This window comes from Lathyrus oleraceus, chromosome 4 (genome assembly GCF_024323335.1).
Source record: "Lathyrus oleraceus cultivar Zhongwan6 chromosome 4, CAAS_Psat_ZW6_1.0, whole genome shotgun sequence".
NCBI classification, from domain to species: domain Eukaryota; kingdom Viridiplantae; phylum Streptophyta; class Magnoliopsida; order Fabales; family Fabaceae; genus Lathyrus; species Lathyrus oleraceus.
In genome coordinates, this window is record NC_066582.1 from 54,167,844 (window position 1) to 54,193,795 (window position 25,952).

The 25,952-nt window shown below is 37.2% G+C and overlaps 2 protein-coding genes across 3 annotated transcripts; one reads left to right on the forward strand and one right to left on the reverse strand.

The window, feature by feature from the left end:
• The first annotated feature begins 1,160 nt into the window (after nt 1-1,160).
• Nucleotides 1,161-6,597, forward strand: LOC127073257 (pumilio homolog 24). Of its 2 annotated transcripts, none has more exons than XM_051014402.1 (17): nt 1,161-1,456; nt 1,559-1,612; nt 1,754-1,815; nt 1,918-1,999; nt 2,105-2,228; nt 2,327-2,410; nt 2,702-2,816; nt 3,435-3,585; nt 3,737-3,850; nt 3,952-4,023; nt 4,526-4,576; nt 4,688-4,738; nt 4,988-5,095; nt 5,181-5,375; nt 5,611-5,685; nt 5,779-6,026; nt 6,131-6,597. In XM_051014402.1, exons 1-17 carry the CDS (start codon nt 1,268-1,270, stop codon nt 6,261-6,263), a joined length of 1,908 nt encoding a protein of 635 aa, XP_050870359.1. In that variant the 5' UTR covers nt 1,161-1,267; the 3' UTR covers nt 6,264-6,597. The 2 variants fall into 2 exon arrangements, with proteins under 2 accessions (XP_050870359.1, XP_050870358.1); XM_051014401.1 differs by having other exon boundaries at nt 1,162-1,456; nt 5,175-5,375.
• Nucleotides 6,598-6,671: 74 nt separating this feature from the next.
• On the reverse strand, nt 6,672-7,991 carry LOC127073259 (uncharacterized). The gene is made up of 3 exons (XM_051014403.1): nt 7,596-7,991; nt 7,471-7,522; nt 6,672-7,383 (listed from the first exon to the last, which is right to left on the reverse strand). Exons 1-3 carry the CDS (start codon nt 7,731-7,733, stop codon nt 6,752-6,754), a joined length of 822 nt encoding a protein of 273 aa, XP_050870360.1. The 5' UTR covers nt 7,734-7,991; the 3' UTR covers nt 6,672-6,751.
• Nucleotides 7,992-25,952: the final 17,961 nt, after the last annotated feature.

Consider the following 25,952-nt stretch of genomic DNA (forward strand, 5'->3'; position numbering starts at 1 on the left):
GGGGCCAAAAAGGATATTTTACCTTAAAAAATCAATCGAAAATCAGCACCCTATAAAAAACAACCATAATATTAACTAAACTTCGAAATAATGGATTTTTATACTCCAAACCTTCCTCAATGGAACAATGCATTTTATATTACTTCGATAGAGATTGTGCGTTTGTGGCCTCTCAACTGTTGTTTTATCAAAGTCAAAATAGAATTAGATTATCAAAGTTTGATATATTTAATTGAAGGAAAAAGGAAGATGAGATGTTACGAAGAAGACTACATTCAAAACATACATCAAGAAACTTAAGGTTTCCTTTGCTGAATGTTATGAAATTTGTGGGATGAATTAACTCAACATAAACTTTTTTATTTTAAAAAAGTCATATACATACTTAAACTTAAAAAGTGTTTTTGAACTTATTTTTTATCAAGTATCTTTATGACTACATTTTCTTACATCTTTGATATCTGTACATAACTACCAACTGAACTCGTTTAATAAGACGTAAATAATACATTATCTTATAAAAAAAAACTACTTTTCAAGTAAAAATATTGGGCCTTTTGTTTTGTATTTTTTAAAAGAATTTAATTGATATACACTGACAGTGTAAAAAATTTTTATACAATAAATTATAACCGTTGGATATTGGGACAAGTTTTTAGCTTTTATTTTTAAAATCTATAAAATAATGTAAACGAGTGATGGTGATGAATCGATAATGTAAATTTTTTTACACTGATAGTACATATTAATTAATCTTTTTTTAAAAATGATTTTTATAGTATAACATAATTTTGTATAAAAACTTCAAATAAAAATTTATTTTAAATAATTTTAAAATTTTAAAATTATTTCAAATAACTTTTTATAAAAATCATTTTTAAAATATAATTTAAAAAATACAATTTAACTATATTTTAATCTTTTATAATATATATTTATGTTATATATTATAGGACGTCAAAATTAATCATTAAATTTATCAAGAATAAATATAAAGAACTTTTAATATTTTAAAAACCGGTCCTATAGAATATATTTTTCAATATACAAATAAAAATGTCATTTTTGTAAAACTAAAATAAAGAGGCACATTATTTGATTTTTCTTTACAAGCACAAAAATTATTAGCAAATTTTATCAAAAAATTAAAATAAAATTATTAGCAATTATTTGGGGAAAACCGAAGCAATTTGCAAAAACCCTAGTAGTAATAGTAAACCCAAGGTTTCTTCTCCTTCAAACCCAATCGTAACAGCCTCACTCAGCAATGGCGCCGAAGAACGAGTTACTTGCAGACACCAAAAAGAGAAAGCGAATCAACACTGAATCTCACAAATCCCCTTCTAAACCAAAGCCTACCAAGTTCGTTCCCTCAAAGAAGCCCAAACCACACTCCGACGATAAAGAGAAGAAGACAATTCCCCTTACCGGCCGAGAACGTCGAATCAATGCTAAGGTTACTTTCTCTTGCCGATTTTCGCAATTTCGCAATCTCGAAATTACTTTTTCTGAATCGATTAACTCGTATTTTGATTGTTTTGTTGTTTTGTTGTTTCAGGAACTTGCGGATTCTAGAAAAAAGAAGAGAAGACGCCATTTTACTCTTGAACAAGTTAGTGTGCTCGTTTTTGCATCTCTAAATATCATTATTTGTTCAATTTGTTGTTGTTTTTATTAGTTAATTGAGTTGAAGCATTTACTGTGTTGCACATTAATTGAAATTCTGGTTAATTGAATACCTAATTGTAACTAGGATCTTGCTCGTCTATGGGAAAAGATGAGGCGTCATGAGATTGCGAAAGAAGACAGATCTAAGTATGTTACTCTGCAGAAAAATGTGGAGGAAAAATATTTCTTTTTATTTTTGTCTCAATTTCTTTATTTTTTTATTTACGTCGGACTTTGATTTAATGGTAGGTTGGTGACAGAAGCTCTAACAAAAATGAAGGGGAAGATTCATGAGATTGCAGGGTCTCACATTACTTCTCGTGTTCTTCAGGTATACCTTTTTAAATTTCAATTCAGTTTCATATCCTTTTTTAGTGTATGTATATATTGCAGTTTTAATCTCTGGCTTTTGTTGTGTGTTTGTTTGAATTGAAAGACTTGTGTCAAGCATTGCTCACAAGCTGAAAGAGATGAAGTATTTGAAGAGCTTCGTCCTCATTTTCTAACTCTAGCATACAATGCATATGCAGTTCACTTAGTAAAGAAGATGCTTGACAATGGTAATGGTCCGCGGGAAATATGTGTTTGTATATAATATTGTGATTGTGTGAAATATCAGTGTCACACTTTCTTCTAATTGGATATCTTCCATTTTCAGCCTCGAAGAAACAACTGGCAGGCTTTATCTCCACTCTTCGTGGTCATGTTGCTCCTCTTCTTCGCCACATGGTTGGATCAGTTGGTATGTAACATAGGTTTGAGCAATATTCGGCAGTTGTTCATGGTTTGCTTTCAGTTATTTTTCGGAGTTTTCAGTGGCTTGCTTGGTCAAAGCTTTTCACTTGTTTTGGACCTTTGTAACAAGAAGAAAGAGAGAGAGGGGATTCAAAATTTGTTTTTGCTTTATTTCCGCATCTCTGCTGTTTTTCATGCACCGACAATACTAATTGTCATTGTCAATAATTCAAATATTTCAGTATTTAGCCGACATAACGTGTCCTTTTATTAAGTTGTGTATCTTTATGTTATGCAGTTGTTGAGCATGCATATGACTTAGCAAGTGCTGCTCAAAAACAAGAGCTGATTTTGGAATTATATTCCACAGAGCTTCAGTTGTTTAAGGACTTAGTCTCGGCGAAGGAGACCAGGTAAAAATTCTCCTGTTAGGAATTACATTAGAACATTTGGGACATTGTTGCTTGTTTATATCTCTTCTAGGTGCCACATTTTTTACATGATATAAAGATCATTGGCGGAATTTAGAGTTGATTGTTGTTCTGGCGGAGAGTGTGCTAATGTGTGTGTAATATAAAGGATATACTCAACCTCACCAAAATTACATAAGGAGGGATGTAACATGTGTTCCAACTTTTTTAATTTAATTTCATTGAGATATGCATATAAGGCAGAAGCAAGCTTTGCAAGTCATTCAATAGGTATTTAACTAGAGGTTTCTTATGTCGTCTATATATAAATACTCTATACGCAAGAACACCGAAGAATATACCTTCATACTATGGGTTTAAACAGTCTGATAATTAAAATTAAGAATAGTTAATATTACTTAGAAAACATAACATGTTGAATTATTTAATTATATGTATGAAGCAATCTCCTAATTTTGTTCGCAATAATTTCTCCTCTTTCCCAACTGGTCTTACTTAATCTCAATTTTATTTGTCGCGATTGGATGGAATTCATCACAATGCTTTATTTTATTTTCCTCTTTCTGGAATATTTTTACTTAGCTTGTAATTGCATGTCAGATTACTAGATGTAATGTCCAAGTTGGGTCTACAAAAAGGCTCAGTTTCGCGTCATATGTCTTCAGTGATTCAGCCAATTTTAGAGAAAGGGATAGTTGACCACTCTATCTTACACAGAGTCTTGCTGGAATACTTTAGCATCGCCGATAAGGTATCTCCCTCTCTCTCCATCTCCCCCTTCCACATACAATTCATAGATCCTCTTTCCCCTTCCCCCCAACAATCTGTGGTGGTTTTCATTACTGCTAAGTAATTTGATTATGGCAATAGCTTTTTGTTATCTAAATTGAGTTTTTTTAAAGTCCTCTGTCACAGATATAATCCAACAGTTGTCAAGTCCACTCCTTGTTAGAGTGATTGGTACCAAGGATGGAGCCAAAATTGGAGTACTTTGTCTGAAATATGGGAGTGCCAAGGTTTCTTTAGTAATACATTTTTTGAATAGAAATGTGTTAAGTACCCCTGATTATTGAATCTGACATATACTTCATCCTTCTACTTCACATTCCCTTTTTAGGAAAGAAAGAAGATCATCAAAGGATTGAAAGGGCACGTAGGAAAAACTGCTTTTCATCAATATGGGTGTATGGTTAGTGCTTTGACTCTAGCTATATTTTGTTGCTCAGCTTATCTATGTTTAATTATTCTTTTCATTATTGGTATCAAAGTCTAATTCTTGCATAATAGGCAACATAATGATAAAAAGTTCGGTTTTGTGGAACTAGGTCAAATTTGGCACACTCAAAAGGCTTAATAAATTTGAAAATAGTTGTGAAATATCTGTGTTTACAAAACACTAAGGCTTACATGCGCTTGCCTAACATATTTATATTTTTATGCCTCCACTGTTCCTTGAGTCATTCGTGGCAAGTCTATTGACTCAGTAGTTGTTTGCTTTCCATATGTAGTCACCACTTGCTACTCTATTCTTTCTTTCTCTTGTTTATAATTAATGTGTTTCAGATTATAAAATAATCAATGAACTCCCATTATCTGTGAAAGGGAGTCATATTGCCCCTAAATTCTAATTCCTCACAACTTACCTTTCATTCAGAACTTAATATTTGAATATTGTTCACTTAAACTCTTAGGTGCTGGTTTCCATCTTTTCAGTTGTTGACGACACAAAACTGATAACAAAGGTGTGTTTGATTTTGTTAATCCATCTATTGAATAGTAATTGTTGCTCTATAACGAAACTTTTGTTTCATATTATGCTTTTAAAATAAGCTTTTAAAATGTTCTCATTACAGGTTATCATTCGCGAGCTTCAATCAATTCTGAAGGAGCTTGTTTTGGATAAGGTTTCTTCTTTATACTTCTCATATGATATTTACAAGTATTATAAAAGAGAAGCCAATATAAACTGTGGTTTTCATCAAATAATAATAAGAATATTCTTGAAACTTTTAATATGCAGCTGAACAGTTAGCATTTTCAGTAATTTTTTAAGTTATCCTGCCCTAGCTTCTTCGATCCCATCAATAAACCATGCATAAAGGCTATTTATTTTATGTTCATATGATGTGTAATTCTAACTTGTGGATTTTCAGAATGGAAGACGTCCTTTACTCCAATTACTGCATCCCAATTGTTCACGCTATTTCAGTCCTGATGAACTCGCTTCTATGAATTCATCTATACCTTCTCTGTCTCTCAAGGTTTCTTTTTTTCCCATCTATTCTGTCTTTTTGTACTTAAGCAACTATTAACCATTCCATTCATTTTGATTGCTGTCAGGATCAGTCAGAAGCAAGCTCTCAGACAGAAACTTCCAAGGCTTCAATTGATGACAATGATTCCAAGGAAGACATAGAAGTTAAATTGCCTGAAGTTAATGAAGATAAAACTTCTGAGGATGATACCGACCTCGCTGAGAGTGGAAAGAAAGACCCATTTGTCAGAAGGCAAGAGCTATTGATCAACAGTGGTCTTGCAGAGGTTGGGCTGCTTTAGCTTTCCTTCTAATAATATAATTATCCTTCCATGTTTTACTTGTGTTTTATACACTGATGTATTCCTCTATATATTTTTTATGGGAAAGGTTGTTTACATAACCTATTTTTGGTCACTTAATTATATTGATTTTGATCATTTACAAGCCTGAGACCAGGCCAATAACTTCTGAATTGTGAAGTTGTACTGAAAATAATCTTTGATTGTGATTTTTCTACAGAGTCTTCTTGATATATGCATTGAGAATGTAGGAGAATTTATACGGTCAAATTTTAGCAAAGAGGTCATATATGAGGTAATAAAGACTACTTGATATTTAAATTTCACGAACTCGAACTCATTTTGTTACCAAGCTTTGCCTTTTTCATAAAATCAATGGCACATGCAGGTTGCAACAGGGGGTTTTGGAGGCATACTACATCCAACTTTGGATGATAAGATTAATTCTCTCCACAAAGCAATAGCATCTCTTGCAGGAGTGCCTAAGTCAGAAGATTCACAAGAGGAACATGTCTTTGAAAATTTCTTTTCAAGTAGGACCATCAGAAAACTAATTTTGGATTGCCCTGAATTTGCTTCCGTCTTATGGGAGGAAGCTTTAAAAGGGAAAACTGAGTTATGGGCCCATGGTCATAGGTAGGTCTCATTTGCTCATATAATACTTTCCTATCCTCTAGTGGGATTAGGGTGCGTAAGACCAATTTCTCATGTTTTTCTTTTTCTTGGCATTGTGATTGCAGTTGTAAGATTATCTCTGCATTTTTGGAATCATCAGACTCAAAGGTACAAAAGCTTGCAAAAAAAGAGTTGCAGCCTTTGATTGATAATGGAATTCTCAAGAACCCAAAGTCTAAAGAACAAGCAGCCCAATAATTTCCAGTTATGCTCCAGACGGAGAAAGAAACTCTATCTCAAAAGGAGAGAATCAGTAGCAAATGCCTTATCATTCTATGGAGGCTATAATGGGTTTATTTTAGAAAATTTGTTAAAAGGCATTAAACTAATGTTATCAAGAATGCTGCTTTCATTGTAATGTTAACAATCCTAAAAAACTTATCTGTTACTTTGACATCACTTTAAGTAGTGATCAAATTTTGTCCATTTTGCAGCAATTTTACATTTACTGTAGCATAAGGAATACTAAACCACCTATTGTACTCTTTACCTTTGTTTTTTAGCAAATTATATTATTAAGCCTTTTTATTTATTTTTTCATGCTACATTATCCATGTTTAAATTAATCAATACTGCTTCTAGGCTTACAGATTTTAGGCTTAGAGATTTAAACAGTTACAAGTATCATGACAAATCAATAAAGAAGATAATGCAAAATCACACTGCTTCAATTAAATGTTAAAAAGCTAATATCTTGATGGTACAAAAGCAAATTGGTTTGTAAACATACTCCTACTTTTGACCTCAAAAACAGGAGAGCTAAGCTGCGGTCCTCTCTTTTCATTGTGCAGCATACTATTTGTCTGCAAATACCAAAATGTGGAAGAATTCCTGTTAACATGGCCTCTCATATGAGGATAATCTTGGTATGAGTAATCTGAAGGATTGAAAATAGGGGTATCTTTATCAAATCTATTCTGTGACTTGCTTCTATGTGACTTGCTTCTATCTAGATAACTATCCGGATTGTAGAGTGGAGATTCTGTCCTTGACATTGAATTTACTCTCAAACAATTCTCAATCACATTAGCCTCCTCCTTAAATCTCTCTCTAATATCCCTAATATTTCTCCAAAACTTTAAAGATCTTGACTTTGTCATAATATTCCATGCCTTCCAACTTGAACCATTGGAATTGACAGAAACATTGTCTGTTGTATATGGAATTTTCTTGCATTCAATGCAGAAATGCTTGAACCTTGCAAAATCAAAAGCTTCTCTCTTTGCTGCATTAGTTAGACATGCATTTGCCTCAGAAACAAGCTTGAAGGCAATTTCAGCTTTTGGATGTTTGTTCTTATCTGGGTGAAGCTGCAAAGCTACAGAAAAAAACCAAATAAGAATATTTTTCCCTTTTTGTAATGCAGATTCTACACAATACTAAAACCAAAACCAGTTAAACCTACCCAATTTACGGTATCTCTTGCGAATGAAATTCACCCCTGCATTTTCTTCCACCTATGAGAACCCACTATTAAGATATATGTATGAATGAGAAAGAACAGAAAAAGAGAGTTTTGAAAGAACTTACTCCAAGAATGCAATACCAGTCAATGAAAGTTGTTTTGGTTGGGTTTGAAAGAATGGTATGAACACATGTTGCAGAACGAGTGGAAATGGAACAAATCTCTAACACCAACTTGGCTTTGGAATCTGATTCTTGTCCCATTTGAGAGTTTGATAAGATTACGAGAATATGAAAGTGAAAGACAAAAAATGGGAAGACGGATTACAAATAGTGAATGTGGTTTAGTTTTTGTTGTAAGAAACAAAAGGGGTTTAACGGTTAAGAAAAAAGAACAACCTTTGCGGAGGAAAATTTTGATACTGAATCAGTTGTTGGTAGGAAGAACAAACAAGGTTTTTAGAGAGAGATATTCGGAGAGGTTAATGTTAATCTCTCCACATGGCACTGTTTGAGAAGGATTATGTCACAACTAATTCCAATATATTTTTTTTAAGAAAAGACAATTACAATTACAAAGTTCCTTTAATTGTTGATTAAGCCAATTATCGGTTTTTGTGGTTGTGGCAACTTTTTCAACAACTCTCTTTTAAGATCTATTTCTAGTATTACTTTGTTTTATGATGAAATTTTGGAAAATTAGAAATTAGAAACCCATGTCATAATTATGAAAAGGAAATAAACACCCTCCGTTTTAAGGTACATAAATGATGAAACCTTTTTTAATTAGAGGCCCATAACACATACTAATGTAGGTGAATAATGATGATTAATGGTTGAAAATATATTGGGAATTTGTGCTATTGTGGTAGGTAGATTGCAATATTATAATTTAAATTCAAAGGGTAATAACCCGTGAACATGAGACAAGAGCGTTGGAAAAATGATCTAATGGGCCCCTAATTTTTTTATGTACTTTAAGAAAAAATATAATCATCCTTTAAGAAAATTTAATACTGCAACGCACATAAAGTTGAATTCGAACTTCCGATATCTGATGAAGTTAAGAAAAATTTCTTACTATCTTATATAAATGTTTTTTGAATTTTTTATGTATTTCTTTATAGCCACCTACTAATGGTATGTTTGGTAATGATATATAATTATGATCAATGAGAAAATCAAGTATTATTATATTTAGACTCATTTTGTAATATATTTCATTTATTGATTAATAAATGTTTATTTTTTTATTTTAAATTTTGGTATATACTTTAAAAGTGAGTATATAGTTGGTGCATAGTGTAGTAAATTCTCAACATAGATGTGAATATCTTGCAAATAAAGGGTTCCATCGTTATAATGCGTTTGTTGGGTCTTAGGTGAAAATATAACAACTATGAGTGTTGAATGACTTTAAGAGGGAAGTTGGTTTTTGCTTGAATTCTCAAAATTTGATTCCATGTCATATTGTATTATTTTTTATTTGGATCGATAAGTAATTTTTATTTTAATAATAATATAAATGATCATGTTTGTAAAAGATAAAATTAGATTAAAAACTAAAATAAATTGCTATAATTAATTTTTTTCCAAAAGTTATTCTTTAATTATAAGACTCTTTTTAACAAATTTAAAGAATTAAATAATGATAATAGGGAATCCAAACCTCATGAAAAATTAAGGTCAAGTCCCGCAACTAAGCTACGAAATCATTAGTGTAAAATTTGGGCTACATATATTTTTAAGCACTAACAATAGAAAACTACCTTCCCTTTCCTTCCAATCTATTATGAAGAAAGCTATTTGCTTTATTAATTTCCAAATGAGGATTACAATGTATATTTATAAGAGAAAGGTCGAGCATGGTAATGATCTAGTGTCTCTGTACACAATTAGTAACTCTAACAAACTCTTAAGAGATACATGCTAAATGAGGAAAGTTTGCTTAATAAACCACTAACTACCATGTTATAATAGGAAAATGCAACTAACAAATTAGTTATTAATATAACTAACTTGTAACTAATTTATCTTCATCATCCTTGAGTGCTATCCTCTCATAAGTTAGAAGATATATATATATCATCCTCAACTTGGATAATAATAAGTGGAATGATTGTGTTAAGAGTGATATGGTAAAAAATCTTGCAAATTTGATCTTTAGAGGAAACAAGCATGAGTTTGAGGATGTCAGCTCAGAGCTTTTCACGAACAAGATGACAATCTATCTCCAAGTATTTAGTGCGTTCATGAAACACAAGTAATTAGTGCGTTCATGAAACACGGGGTTTGCAATAGTGTGAATGACGCTAAGGTTATCGCAATAGAGAACAAATAATTTGGAAGAGTTGGTTTTGAGATCTGCAAATAAGTACACAAGCCATTGAAATTCACAAGTTGCAACTGTTGGAAATCCCCCAAAATCTATGGAGAATTTCAATCAATCTTGATGAACAAGATTGTTATTACCCACACAGTGGCAATGAAAAAAAAGGAACAATGGAGAAAGAGAGAGTGTATAGAACGATGAAGGAGAAGAGTAATATAATTATGCAGAGTTTCTCTCTGCCCACAAACTGTGGAAAACTTCTTATTCACTTTGCAACTGCAAAATACTGTGAATACAATATTATGAATGCTCTATTCACTTCTATTACAAAATAAGGGCTACTCCCTCTATTTATAGATTTAGGTTAACTTGGACCTCAAGTCAAAGCCCAAAACTATAAAAGCCCAAAAATAGCTAACACTACTCAACACACTAGGTGGTTGGACACTTCCCTGCTTCTGCCGAGCAGCCTGCTTCGACACAAGGAATTACAATTCAACACACCACCTAATTCATTGTGTCTAAGCTATCTACATTCATAATAACTCTTAGCCTTCTGAACACTTCGACCTGCACGCGCTTCGTCATGATGTTTGCAATCTGATTCTCAGTTTTGCAGTGTTCCACATTCATCTTCCCATCTGCTACCTGCTCTCAAAGATAATGGAACCTCATTTCGATGTGCTTGCTTCGACCATGTGCTATCGGATTCTTCACCAGATTGATAGCTGACATGCTGTCGATCTTCATGATAATTGCTCAATGACTCTTCGCTGTTATCTCTTCGACCAGATTCACCATCCACTTTGCTTGACATGCACAAAGAGAAGCAGCTATGTATTCTGCTTCGCACGACGATAATGCCACTACAGGCTATTTTCTCGAACTCCAAGTAACTGGTGCACCACCTAGCATAAACACATAACCAGTTGTGGATTTTCGATCCTCAGCATCACTACACCAACTTGAGCCGGTGTATCCCACTAATTTGCATTCTTTTCCTTCATCAGCTGCAGGAAACAAAATGCCTTAGTCGAGAGTTCTTTTTAGATACCTTAATATCCTCTTCGATGCTGCTAGATGTGATTCCTTTGGCTTCTGCATAAACCTACTCACCATACCTACACTGTATGCCAAATCAGACCTTGTGTGACAAAGGTATCGAAGTGACCCAGTAAGTCTTATGTATTGGGTTGGGTCGACATCATCTTCATCTGAGTCTTTCGACAATTGTAATCTGGGCTCAGCTGAAGTTGAAGTTGGGTTGCAATCTTGCATCTCAAATCTCTTGATAATTTCACCTGCATACCTTCTTTGGTGCATCATCAAACCTATACCACTCTTGTAGAATTCGATGCCAAGGAAATATGAAATGTCACCCAGATCTGACAATTTCGAATTCCTTGTTGAGATCACCTTTGAAGTATTCGATCTCCTTCTTGCAGCTACCTGTTATCAACAGATCATCGACATAGAGGCATAGTATAAGCAATTCACTCTTGCTTCTTCTTACATATACTCCATGTTCAGATTTTCACTTCACAAATTCTTTCTCTCTTAGAAAGCCATCTATCTTCTTGTTCCAAGATCTTGGATCTTGTTTAAGTCCGTACAGGGCTTTATGCAGCCTGTACACTTTTCTTTCTTCGCCATGTTTCACAAACCCAGCTGGTTGTGCAACATAAACTTCTTCTTCTAAGGGGCCATTAAGGAATGCACATTTCACGTCCATCTGGCACATCTGCCAGTTGTTCATGTTTGCTAGACCAACAACCAACCTGATTTTTTCGATCCTAGCAACAAGTGAAAAAACTTCATCGAAGTCAATTCCTTCTTTCTGAAGAAATCCTTTCGCCACAAGTCTCGCCTTGTGTCGAGTCACTTCTCCTCTGGGATTCAACTTTACCTTGTATACCCACTTCACATCGATTGCCTTCTTGTCTTGGGGAAATTCGACAAGTGACCAAGAGTTGTTGACTTCGATTGACTTTAGCTCTTCATCCATTGCTTTCATCCACTTCGAATCTTTCAATGCCTCAGCTGCATTGATAGGATCGACATTTGCGTAGAAAGAATAATGTACCAGCTCACCTTCATCATTGACCATATCATCTGATGTAATCACACATTCTTGCAACCTTGCAGGCATGCGTCTTGTTCTTTGAGGTCTGCTTGTGCTTGCTTCACCTCTGATTTCTTCCTGTCGAACTTCTCTTTCGACTTCACTAGGTGGTTCATCACAAAAGATTCTCACTGAATCTTTCTTGACATTCTCAGTCCAATCCCACTCCTTAAGCTCATCTATGATCACGTCCCTGCTGATCACTACTTGCTTATTCACTGGGTCAAACAACTTGTATCCTCCAGTCGAATGATATCCTATCAGGATCATCTGACTGGACTTGTCATCAAGTTTTCTTCTCAACTGATCTGACACATATCTATGTGCTATAGATCCAAACACCCTCAGATGACTCAAACTAGGCTTGACACCAGACCAACATTCTTCTAGTGTGATTCCTTCTAGCTTCTTCGTCGGACATCTGTTCAGGATATATTTCGCAGTCGACATAGCTTCTCCCCATAATTCTTTGGGTAGATGCTTGCCTTTAAACATACTTCTAACCATATTCATAATGGTTCTATTCTTCCTTTCCGCGACTCCATTCTTCTATGGAGTGTAGGGTGGCACCACCTCATGCACACTCCTTTCTTTCACACATAATGCATCGAAGTCTTTCGACACATATTCCCCACCACCATCAGTTCTCAAAATCTTGATTTTTCGACATCTCTGTCTTTCGACCATAGATTTAAACTTGGAAAATACCTCAATCACTTCACTTTTCTTCTAGATCAGGTAAGACCACAGTTTTCGACTGAAATCATCTATGAATGTAACAAAGTATTTGTTACCTCCAATCGAATCCACCTGGAGAGGACCACATACATCAGAGTATATGACTTCAAGAATTGCCTTCGACCTGTGTCATACGGTGAACTGGACTTTTTGTGTTTTGCTTTTTATCGCAATGTCGCGGTTAGCAAGAGTCGCCACCGACTTTTCTTTTATCCAATAAGGAAAGGTGGAAAAAAACAGGAAAGACCTTAATTTAGATTTTGGGTTCGGGAGGTACATTATACAAAGGGAAGGTGTTAGCACCCTTTGTATCCACGGTTATCCATGGGCTCTTAATTGCTCGATCACTTATATTATTTTTGTCTAAAAAAAAAGTGTTTGTGAATTGTTTAGAAAAATTGTTTTTGAAAAGAGAATTTAACTTTGTAATGATTCTTGTATGAATGTATACAAAGTGATTATCTCGTTTAGTTTTGAAAATTGTTTAGAAAAATATAACTCGGTAATGATTCTAGTATGAATGTATACCAAGTGGTGATTTTCTGAAGGTATTTTGAAAGGTGTGAGGTGTGAAAAAATGTTTTAGGTTGTGAGCCAGCAATTAAGAGTTATACCGACCCAAGGTCTTTATGAGTATTTCCTATCCTTATGAGGGTAAAACTGTCCTTATTATTGAGAAATAAGTAGTTTTATCCTTTGGATGTAAAAGGGTCATCGTAGGGTCATCGATAGGTCATTGAAGGCAACAGTTACGAGGATATCTTAGCATTCGAAGGGACTATCATCTTTTAACCGTAGGCAACATCGGAGGGTCATCGAGGGACAACGTTGTATATTCGAAGGCAACATCCGAGGGACTATAATTTATTTTATGATGATTTAACCGAAGGGTCTTTGCTAAGGGTATTTCCACGTTCGCGGGACATGACCGTAATATCGTAATCGTAAGGCAACAAAGAGAGGTCCAAGATCACTTATTCAAAGGCAAAGTTTTACAATTAATTATATAATTAGGATGAAACTCCACATTAAAATTATTAAAAATAATATATTAAAAAATTAATACATTAGAAATTAATACATTAAAAATTAATTTAGGGTGAAACTCCACAAGGGTATCCCACAAATAAAGTGGAATACCTAGCCAATAACCTTTTCCTGGGATATGTGAACCTTTACGAAACTCAAAAAAAGAAACATGTCAGAACACCAAATCAGGGTGCAATCGAAGATTACACCGGAGAAATATCACAACAATAAATAGGATAGGATGAATAATGCATGGCTATGATAAAAACATAAAAAAAACAGACTAGAAGAATCAGGTACTGTCTCGTTCGCCTCTGCCTCGCCTAGCGAAGGCCACGGATTTTGAATTTGAAAACAACCCCATGTTAGGAACTTTGAATTTTATGGCATTTTATCACAGGAATAACATGGTCAAACATTCAGGGTATTCAGGCATATTTAAATTCCCATACGAAAGCAAATTATATATCAACATTTAATCATGATGCATTATATATGTAGATATGGCCAATTGAAAGTATAAACAATAGAGATACGCAAACCTGTTTGCCAATTCAAGGTTGAAGGGATTGACCACTTGTAGTATCGGAATAAGTTAGGCAGCGGAAATTGGACGGCGATGGCTTCGGTGCAGATGGGCTGCCTTCAGGGTTTCTTTACTCTGAATTCTCCGGGTAGGCAGGGTTCCTATGCCAAAGTTTCTATCCGTCCTTCTCTGTTCTCTCTCTTTCTTTTTCCTCAAGGTTTTGTTCCAAGGAAACCTCAGAGTGTTTTGCTTCTCTTCCTTCTTTCTCCAGTGAATCTCCCAGTGTAAACTCCAAGTCTAACTCCTCTACTGAAACTTCAGTATTTATAGACTAATTTCGTGGGTAATGGGCTTGGAATGAGGGAGACCCAAGTCCAAAATAATTTGTTATATTTTATTTATTTATTTATTTTAATTATTTAATTAATTAATTAATTAAATTTTTTTTTTTTTTTTTTTAGGAAAAATGATGGGTAATTTTTGGGGTATGACAGCTGCCCCTGTTCAATATTCTTGAACCGAGAGAGTTAGGATGGCGTGTATGCCATTCGTGGTCTGGAGGTGGAAGATTATTGAACACTAGAATGCCCCAAAATTTTTTACTTGAGAATCGACAGTTGGTCTTGATGGAGATGGGCTTAAAGATGCCATCCGGGAGGTTTGATGACGAAAGCTTCAGATCGCGCCGTATATTAGGCCAATTTGAAGACATGGGTGCCACACTGGGTCGTACGTTAGACCGTATAATGAGTCATCCATTAGGCTGCCGACTTCGCTGGGGAGTCGGAGTGTGTCATATGCTGTTGGGGATAAAGGATCAGAATGGACCATACGCTAGATCGTATCTGAGTTGCAGAATGAGCCGTACGTTAGGCTGAATCTGATGACGAAAGGGGTAGTCGTACGTTAGACTACACTTCAGAAATGTACCGTATGTTAGGTAGCATCTGAGGGGATGGACATCCGAACGGGTCGTACGTTAGACCGTCGCAGAATGAGTCGTCTGTTAGGCCGCATCTGATGATGAAAGCGGTAGTCGTACGCCAGACTACACTTCAGAAATGTACCGTACGTTAGGTAGCATTTGAGGGTTGTAAGATCCAAACGGGTCGTACGTTAGACCGCGTTGGGGTTGTTGAAGTTCAGAATGGATCGTACGTTAGATCGTATCCGAGTTGTAGAATGAGCCGTCCGTTAGGCTGCATCTGAAAAAGAAAGTAGTCGTACGCTAGACTACACCCCTGAATGTACCGTACGCTAGGCAGCATCTGAGGATTTGAAGGTCCAAATGGGTCGTACGTTAGACCGCATTGGAGTTGCTGAAGAAGTCATATGTTGGGCTGAATCAGAATGAACCGTACGTTAGGCTGTATCTGATAACCTGTATATGTTGTACTTGCAATAAATGTCTGGGATGGGCTTAAAGATGCCATCGTTAGGAGGATATCGAAGTGTTGTCAGAATGAATGTTCCCATGAACTGTATTTGAAATATGTATCTGAATCTTGAATGTGATTGATAAAGGTGTCTGTCTGAATGAACCTTTTATTTTGACTATATCAGGAGGATAAATAACCTGCAAAGAAAAGTTAGCTTCATGCTATGTCATGATGTATGAGATGTTTCGTGTTATGCTAAAATAAATGCGAATGTTGTATGCATGCGTATGCTGTGAAATGATGTAATGAATGAGTTATGCGTATGAGAAGTTCTGCTTGGGGACTCTACTGGGGAAAATAAATCCCCATCTACTGATTGGAGATATTTGTAACGATGACCCTTTCTCGGCAGGGGGTTCTTGATTCTGTCTGATGGTAGAAATATTCACAGATCTTGGCTGATGATGGATGAGATGATCAATCTGTCTGATGATGCCGACCTCTGTTGGGGAGTAACTGGCTGTGCCGGGGAATACTGCTAATTTCTTCTGAGGAATAACAGACTTGCTGGGGGAATAGAATTGGTAGCGGATTCATTGGAAGCATGGTTAGACCTTCTCCTCGATCCTGAAGTCGGGTAGTAATTGCTATTGCTATTCTACGCATATATTTTGGTAAACATTTATCATATTCAAATGCACATATTAATTCAAATTAAATCAATGGACATTTACGCAACCAAAACAGAAAAGTAAAAACAAAAGCATCTTTTTTTTTGAAAGAGGGTTGTATTGATTTTGAAAGGAGGCCTATAAACAGGCAATTTGTGTACAAGGAGACAGAAATCCTAGTAAGAGGAAATTGTCGAAAACAAAGAGAAAGCTATGTGGAAGAAGTCCTATTGATTTTAAGCCTACTACTGTCATTATGTCTTCGAGCATCTCATCCCTTGCTGTCGGATAGAAGTGATTGGCTTGGTCAGTCCCTTGAACTTGGATGAAGTTGACTGAGAACGGGACATAGTCATACGCTTTAATCCCTAATTTTTGCCTGGACCGCCTTTTCAGGTTTTCAGTCCACCAGGATACCCTTTTTTGCCCAAGCCGCCTTTTCAGGTTTTCGACTTGCCGGGTGTACATTTTTTTTTATATATCCCTAATTTTTGCCCGAACCCTTTTGGTTCGCCGGGATGCCCTTACTTTTGCCTAGATACGTCGATCTAGCGGGTCTCTTTTATGCGTAGTATTTTTTAACTATGTCCGCGTTCACGGGATGTGGGAAGTCTTCACCATCCATAGTAGCGAGTATCATGGCTCCACCAGAGAATACCTTCTTAACCACAAATGGCCCTTCGTATGTGGGAGTCCATTTGCCTCTGGGATCACCTTGTGGTAGAATGATACGCTTGATCACCAAGTCGCCAAGTTGGTACACCTGTCTCTTAACTCTTTTGTTAAATGCCTGGGTCATGCATTTCTGATATATCTGCCCATGACAAACAGCCGCAAGTCTCTTCTCATCAATCAGATTTATCTGATCGAGTCGAGTCTGAATCCATTCATCTTCATCTAAGCCCGCCTCTTTCATGATTCTTAGAGAGGGAATCTGAACTTCCACTAGTAAGATGGCTTCCATTCCATAGACTAAAGAGAACGGAGTTGCCCCTGTCGTAGTGCGCACTGAAGTGCGATAACCGTAAAGAGTAAAGGGTAACATCTCATGCCAGTCTTTGTATGTTACTGTCATTTCTTGCATGACCTTCTTGATATTGTTAGCAGTCCCCACGGCGCCGTTCATCTTTGGCCGGTACGGAGAAGAGTTATGGTGTTTTATTTTGAACTGCGTGCAGAGTTCAGTAATCATCTTGTTGTTCAAATTAGTACCATTGTCAGTGATAACTCTTTCAGGAGACAGCAGGTTTCTCAAATAGGTATTTGATAGAATCCATCTTAGAAGTCAATAAGGTGGTATGATTCAACATATACTGTCTTAGTCGGCGAGCAGCCCAGGCCAAAGCACAGCAAGCTTTCTCGGGCTGTGAGTATCTTGTTTCACAGTCGGTACCTTTTGCTAAGGCAGTATATGGCATGCTCTTTTCGACCAGACTCGTCATGTTGCCCCAACACACCTCATTGAATTTTCTAACACGGTCAAATACGTAATTAAAGGTCTTCCTTCAACTGGTGGCATCGGAACTGGAGGTTCTTGGCGATATTTCCTGATTTTGTCATAAGCTTCTTGGCATTCATCATTCCATACCATCTCTTGATTTTGTCTCAGTAATTTGAAGATGGGTTTGCAGGTAGCAGTCAAGTGTGGAATGAATCGGGCAATGTAATTCGAGTGCCCCAAGAAACCTCTGACTTCTTTCTTGTTTATTTCAGTACCCAGATTTACAATTTCAATTGATTCCTCATGCGGCTGTATAGTCTTTTCTTCTTGCAGTAGTCGGGCAAGTTCTCCAGGGACTTCACAATCTTCCTCGCTTCCATCCTCGGCTTGGTAGATCGGATTTTCAAAGTCATAATGAACAGTAGCAGAGTCATTACCAACAGGATCCAGAGTGGATATGGATCGGCAAATTGTTACGTGAGTGTGTGCAAGAAACATAGCTTGTTTGAAAAATGACAGGAAAGATAAAGAGCGCAATATTTGAATGCAAAAAGTCCATTGATCTATTGAATATGAATATGCTTATGAAATGACAAACCCTTAAAATTAGCCATTGTGCCTCGGGCATAGACACAATGCTTTTGAAATACTAAAATAGCAATAACAATTACTCCTGACTAAAGGAAATCGGGATAATGTCTTCAGTCTTCCAATTGTTGAGTCCGTCACCAATTGTTGGGAAAATCCAGCTATCCAAGTCGCAATCACTATCAGCATCTTCCATAGCATTAATCTGATTTTTGACTATCTTTCCAGAGTTAAACCCCAGGCCAGCTTTATCAGACTTGTACGGTACATTGATCAGTTGACCCCAACCAGCACGATCACCATTTTCAATCGCGGCTTGAGCATCTTTCAGAGAGATCATGACAGGGGGAGCACGAACAACCTTGGGCACAAGGGGAGTTGGCTTAAGGACAGGACTGGGTGGAGGAACCACTTCAAATGACTGAGAAGGAGTCTCAAAGAATTCACCATCCATCTCGACGTATTTGAAGGCTTGCACACTACTGACAATATACTCTTCTTCTCCACATACAGTGACAACCATGCCTGCTATTGGATACTTCAGCTTTTGATGAAGCGACGAAGCTACCGCACCTGCCCCATGGATCCAAGGGCGCCCCAACAAGCAGGAGTAGGCGGGACGAATGTCCATCACGTGAAAGGTAGTGTTGAAGACTTGAGGTCCTATCTTGATAGGGAGAACCACCTCACCATAGACAACACTCTTCGCACCATCGTAAGCACGCACCACAACATCACTAGGTTTCAGTTCAATGCCTTTGTAGTCAAATTTATCGAGTACAGCTTTCGGGAGCACATTCAAGGAAGAGCCGTTGTCGATCAACACGTGAGCCAGGGTGATCCCCTCACACTCGATGGAGATATGCAGAGCTTTATTGTGATTCTTTCCTGCTGGCGTCAGGTCAGCATCGGAAAAGCCTAGGCCATTGTCAACAGTCAAATTAGCAACATAATGTTCGAATTGATCGACGGATGTTTCTTGAGGCACATGAGCGGTCTTCAAGAATTTCATCAATGCATTGGCATGGGATTCAGAGGATAATAACAAGGACAACATTGAGATTTTAGACGGAGTATGCCCCAATTGTTCCACTACATCAAAATCGCTCTTACGGATGATTTTCAGCATCTCTTCCATTTCCTGTTTGGCAACATCTTCAGAAGTAACTTCGACCGATGTCTCTGACTGAGGAGGATTGACTGGTCTTTTTCCTCGAATTTCGGGAGCGGGAGGTGAGATTTCTGGGGAGTAGATCCTTCCACTTCGAGTAACTTTACTAGTCCCCACAATATCATTAGGATTAGCAGAACTACCAACCTGCTTTATGCCATGGATGTAAACGTCGCCTCCATAGTTCCACGGAATAGCTTTGCTGGAGGAATATGGCACGGGGCCAGGTGCGGTAATAATCAGGGGAGCCACTTTGGGCTCAGCGGTAATCTTCACAGGCACTCTAGTAGCGGTAATCTTCACTGGAGCTTTGGACCTAGCAATCACAGATACCTCTTCAATAGAGTTGTCCACCTTAGGAACCCTTTCAAATAGAATTGTACGATCATCCATCAGCCGTTGAATGCCGTTCTTCAACTTCAAACAATCATTGGGTCGGAGTACACAGAGATCGCAATCTTCAGCACAACCTGGAAATAAACCAGCTTGCAATAAATTCTTCTTAACGATCAGGAGAGGAGATGCTAAATCAGCAACGTCAGTAACGTGAGAATTGTCGTCCACAACATTAACATTCTGGTCATGATTAGGCATAGGTGCTGTGATGACATTGGGGGTCGCCGGAGGATCAAATTCAATTTCTCCAGCGTCGATCATATCCTGAATCTTGTTCTTCAACAACCAGCAATCATTCGTATCATGCCCGGGGCTATCGGAGTGATAGGCACACCTGGCGTTGGGATTATAACGAGGAGAAGTAGTGTTGGGATTTGCAGGAGGGCCTCTGAGGGTAATCAAATTGGCCTTTAACATACTCTGCAGTGCTTGGGTTAAAGTCATATTGATCTTGGTAAACTGTCTTCTCGACCTGTCTTGTCTGTGTTGGAAGTTCTGAGATGGCGGTGCGGCAATTGTAACTGCCCCAACAGTATGGTCACGATTCTTCTTGTTATGCTTCCTCTCACTGTACACAGCATTTGATTCACTCTTTCCCTGATAGGACTTTTTGGTGCTTGCAGAAGTAGCTGCCTGTATCTTTCCACTTCGAATGCCGCTTTCAACCCGTTCACCTGTCAAGATAAGTTCAGTGAAACCTGACGAGGAACTTCCCAGTAGATGGCTGTAGAATGGGCCAGTCAGTGTACCCATGAACATGTCCACTAACTCTCGATCAGTCATAGGGGGTTTGACTCTGCCAGCCAAATCTCTCCACTTTTGAGCATATTCTTTGAAACTTTCTTTAGAGCCCATAGTCATATTTTGTAGCTGTAGCCGAGTAGGCGCTAACTCAGAATTATACTGGTAGTGCTTGTAGAAAGCTGTTGCTAAATCAGTCCATGTGCGGATGTTAGAGCTCTCAAGCTGATAATACCACTCTAACTGTGTGCCAGACAGACTCTCTTGGAAGAAATGGATCCACAGTTTCTTATCAGTAGTGTGCGGCTGAATCTTTCTCACATAAGCCCTTAGATGCATCTGAGGACAAGAGGCACCATCATACTTAGTGAAAATGGGAACCTTGAATTTGCGGGGAATGACCACATCAGAGACCAGACCCAAGTTTTCGAAATCCAGACCGGGCACTTTCTGCCCCTCCATAGCTAGCATACGTTCTTCCAGCAACTTGTACTTATCATCCTTCGGAGAGTACTGTTCATGTTCATAATCTTCATCGTCGTCCTCAGAATTGACGAGATTAGGATTCTCATCTTCCGAATCATTCTCGGTCTCTTCTTCTGAATCCTTCGGAATTCTAATCTTGACTCCTGTAACCTGTCCCTTAAGCCTTCTCCCCGGTTGATGTAACCCACAGGTTTCTGGTCCTTCTTCTTCTCCATCAAAAGAGCTTTCAGTTCTTTCTGCCCCTTAGATAAGCTCAGCATCATTTCCTGGAATTGAGCATTCTGGGCCTGGAGATCTTTGACAGTTTGTTCGAGAGCCATTGTTCAATCTGTTTGAATCTGCTGGAATCTGTTTGATAGGAAAATCGTGAGAACACTGATCCTTTAGAATACCTGTTATGCGATGCAATGCAATGTATGAAATGTTTTCAAGGACTTTCGGGATTTAACTTTGCATAAACTAACAAAAAGAGCTTTTTTTTCTTTTCTCTCTTGTTTTTGCTTTTGTTTTTGTTTTTTTTTTAGCAGAGTTAAATCCCTAAATCCTTGAAATGGTTAGTACAATGCCATGATGTTATAATGTTATGTTGTTATGATGTCATGTTGTTAGATAAATAACAAGCACAAGCAAGTCACACAACAATCATTCCTAGGTTTTAAGGCTTGCGTGAGTTCCATAGGTAAATACCCTCCCCACTGAAGTTTGGTTGGTTCAACCTGTCTTAGAATAGTAACCGGGTTCTAGAAGGATCTCAAATCATTGACCTTTCCTTAAGTCCACTTCAGTGCAACACCAAGTGGTTGACCGAAGCTTCCCTAAAGTCCAATCTCAAAGAGTGTAGTATCGAGTCTCAACCAACTCCAGTCGGAACCGAAGCCAGTTATCTCACTACTTTCTAATGGCCAGGATGAGTCAATTAGGGTTCTAAAGGTCTGGTTAATGCTTTTATGACACCACGCGAATGCCAAATATTTCCTCAACTAACATGAGGAACATCAGGACATCCAAAGTGCCACATTAACCGTAGCCATCATTTTGACCATTCCAGTATACGCCGGACAGTCGCGATGATCTCTTGCTACTTACCTAAGGTACACTAGATCCGGGTGTAGGATCTTTCACTCAAGCATAACATACCCAAGCAATCCCTTAAAAATAAATCAGACAAATTGAATAAGTGATCTTGTTTGTAAGGTAACCTCTCTTTTTAAATATTTAGGGTCCCCAGCAGAGTCGCCAGTTCTGTCATACGGTGAACTGGACTTTTTGTGTTTTGCTTTTTATCGCAATGTCGCGGTTAGCAAGAGTCACCACCGACTTTTCTTTTATCCAATAAGGAAAGGTGGAAAAGAACAGGAAAGACCTTAATTTAGATTTTGGGTTCGGGAGGTACATTATACAAAGGGAAGGTGTTAGCACCCTTTGTATCCATGGTTATCCATGGGCTCTTAATTGCTCGATCACTTATATTATTTTTGTCTAAAAAAAAAGTGTTTGTGAATTGTTTAGAAAAATTGTTTTGAAAAGAGAATTTAACTTTGTAATGATTCTTGTATGAATGTATACAAAGTGATTATCTCGTTTAGTTTTGAAAATTGTTTAGAAAAATATAACTCGGTAATGATTCTAGTATGAATGTATACCAAGTGGTGATTTTCTGAAGGTATTTTGAAAGGTGTGAGGTGTGAAAAAATGTTTTAGGTTGTGAGCCAGCAATTAAGAGTTATACCGACCCAAGGTCTTTATGAGTATTTCCTATCCTTATGAGGGTAAAACTGTCCTTATTATTGAGAAATAAGTAGTTTTATCCTTTGGATGTAAAAGGGTCATCGTAGGGTCATCGATAGGTCATTGAAGGCAACAGTTACGAGGATATCTTAGCATTCGAAGGGACTATCATCTTTTAACCGTAGGCAACATCGGAGGGTCATCGAGGGACAAAGTTGTATATTCGAAGGCAACATCCGAGGGACTATAATTTATTTTATGATGATTTAACCGAAGGGTCTTTGCTAAGGGTATCCCCACGTTCGCGGGACATGACCGTAATATCGTAATCGTAAGGCAACAAAGAGAGGTCCAAGATCACTTATTCAAAGGCAAAGTTTTACAATTAATTATATAATTAGGATGAAACTCCACATTAAAATTATTAAAAATAATATATTAAAAAATTAATACATTAGAAATTAATACATTAAAAATTAATTTAGGGTGAAACTCCACAAGGGTATCCCACAAATAAAGTGGAATACCTAGCCAATAACCTTTTCCTGGGATATGTGAACCTTTACGAAACTCAAAAAAAGAAACATGTCAGAACACCAAATCAGGGTGCAATCGAAGATTACACCGGAGAAATATCACAACAATAAATAGGATAGGATGAATAATGCATGGCTATGATAAAAACATAAAAAAAACAGACTAGAAGAATCAGGTACTGTCTCGTTCGCCTCTGCCTCGCCTAGCGAAGGCCACGGATTTTGAATTTGAAAACAGCCCCATGTTAGGAACTTTGAATTTTATGGCATTTTATCACAGGAATAACATGGTCAAACATTCAGGGTATTCAGGCATATTTAAATTCCCATACGAAAGCAAATTATATATCAACATTTAATCATGATGCATTATATATGTAGATATGGCCAATTGAAAGTATAAACAATAGAGATACGCAAACCTGTTTGCCAATTCAAGGTTGAAGGGATTGACCACTTGTAGTATCGGAATAAGTTAGGCAGCGGGAATTGGACGGCGATGGCTTCGGTGCAGATGGGCTGCCTTCAGGGTTTCTTTACTCTGAATTCTCCGGGTAGGCAGGGTTCCTATGCCAAAGTTTCTATCCGTCCTTCTCTGTTCTCTCTCTTTCTTTTTCCTCAAGGTTTTGTTCCAAGGAAACCTCAGAGTGTTTTGCTTCTCTTCCTTCTTTCTCCAGTGAATCTCCCAGTGTAAACTCCAAGTCTAACTCCTCTACTGAAACTTCAGTATTTATAGACTAATTTCGTGGGTAATGGGCTTGGAATGAGGGAGACCCAAGTCCAAAATAATTTGTTATATTTTATTTATTTATTTATTTTAATTATTTAATTAATTAATTAATTAATTAATTAATTAATTAATTAATTAAATTTTTTTTTTCTTTTTTTTTTTTTTTTTTTTTTTCGTTTTTTTTTTTTTTTTTTTTTTTTTTTTTTTTTTTTTTTTTTTTTTAGGAAAAATGATGGGTAATTTTTGGGGTATGACAACCTGCTTCCTGCATCCCTATTGAAGTTGTTCTTATGTTGCTTTGCCTGCACACATTCTTCACACACTTCATTTGGAATGTCGATTTCTGGTAATCCTTAACCATATTTCTTCTCTTCAAATCTCTAATGTCTTTGAAATTGAGATGGCCAAATCTGTAATGCCATATCCATTCATCTCTGCTGGCTGCTGTTGCAAGGCACTTATGCTCCATCACATTTAGTTCAATCTTGAAGGTTCTATTTTGAGACATTGAAGCCTTCAAGATCAACCTTCCATTTGAGTCGAAAGCTCTCATCATCTTGTCTTCGATTGCCACCTTGTAGTTATTTTCGACCAATTGCCCTATGCTGAGCAAATTATTCTTCATGCCTGGTATGTACAACACATTTGAAGTTACTGACCTCTTGTCATCTTTCCTCATAATCAGAACATCACCAACACCTTCAGCTGCTAGAGTGTTGTCATTTGCAAATTTCACCATGTTCTTCATTGAGGGCTTTATGTTGACAAGCCAATCTTTTCTTCCAGACATGTGTGATGAGCATCCTGAGTCCAAGTACCACTGGTCCTTGAATGTCTCTTCTTCTCTTGTTGTAATCATCAACAACGTCTCTTCTTCTTCTTCTTCGTGTTTCTCCAGCTTTGCATATGTTTCTTGATTCTTCTGCTTTTCTGGACAATCACTAGAATAGTGACCATACTTCTGACAATTGTAACACTGAATGTGACTCTTGTATGGCTTTTGACCATCACTTCTTCCTCTACCTGCAACACCATCTCTTTGGTTTCCTTGGTTCCAGGGTTTTCTCTGATTCGACCAGTTTCCTTTTTGCTGATTTCGACCAGTCGAATTGTTGTAACCTCCTCTGCCTTTGTTGCCATTCCAGATTCCTTTGCCTTTTCTTTCTTTTGCTGATTGAGCCTTCAAAGCCATATAACTTTTCGACTTTCCTGCAGCTCTTTCAACCATTCTTTTTTCATGAGATTCAAGCGTCCTTTGAAGCTCTTCCTTTGTCAGTTTTGATAGATCTTTCGACTCTTCTATGGCTACTACCACGTAGTCGAACTTTGGAGCCAACGACCTTAAGATCTTTCTAACAACAGATCTTGATGTCAACACTTCTCCACATACCTTGATTTGATTCACCATTTTCGTAACCTTGGTAAAGAAATTAGTTATGCTTTCATTGTCTTCCATCTGAAGCAATTCATACGTTCTTTTGTGAGTTTGTAACCTCACCTCTTTCACCTTCTCCGCGCCTCCAAACAATATCTCCAGAATTTCTCATGCTTCTTTCGCTGACTCTGCATCACTAACCTTTTCAAAGTTATCTGCATCAACACATTGATGGATCATAAAGAGAGATTTATAATCTTTCTTCTTCAATTCTTTATGTGCATCCTTTTCTTGATCCGTCGCGGCTTCTGCAAGTGTTGCTACTCCTTCCTTCACAAGATCCTAAAGATCTTGATAACAGAACACAACCTTCATCTACTTGCACCAATTCTCATAATTGTTGTTCTTGAGAATCAAAAGATTTGCTGGAAAATGCCCGTTTTGGATGATTCGTTGCCATGGTGATTTTCTTCCCAAAAATCGATTAAATCGGA

Bases quoted from the DNA above. Each gene is read 5' to 3' on its own strand.
- LOC127073257 (XM_051014401.1), top strand. From the start codon at position 1,268: ATGGCGCCGAAGAACGAGTTACTTGCAGACACCAAAAAGAGAAAGCGA. The intron at 3,851-3,951 runs GTTTCTTTAGTA...TTCCCTTTTTAG, and splicing joins TGAAATATGGGAGTGCCAAG to GAAAGAAAGAAGATCATCAA. The intron at 5,376-5,610 runs GTTGGGCTGCTT...ATTTTTCTACAG, and splicing joins TCAACAGTGGTCTTGCAGAG to AGTCTTCTTGATATATGCAT.
- LOC127073259 (XM_051014403.1), bottom strand. From the start codon at position 7,733: ATGGGACAAGAATCAGATTCCAAAGCCAAGTTGGTGTTAGAGATTTGT. The intron at 7,523-7,595 runs GTAAGTTCTTTC...GGGTTCTCATAG, and splicing joins ACTGGTATTGCATTCTTGGA to GTGGAAGAAAATGCAGGGGT. The intron at 7,384-7,470 runs GTAGGTTTAACT...TTTTTTCTGTAG, and splicing joins CAAGAGATACCGTAAATTGG to CTTTGCAGCTTCACCCAGAT.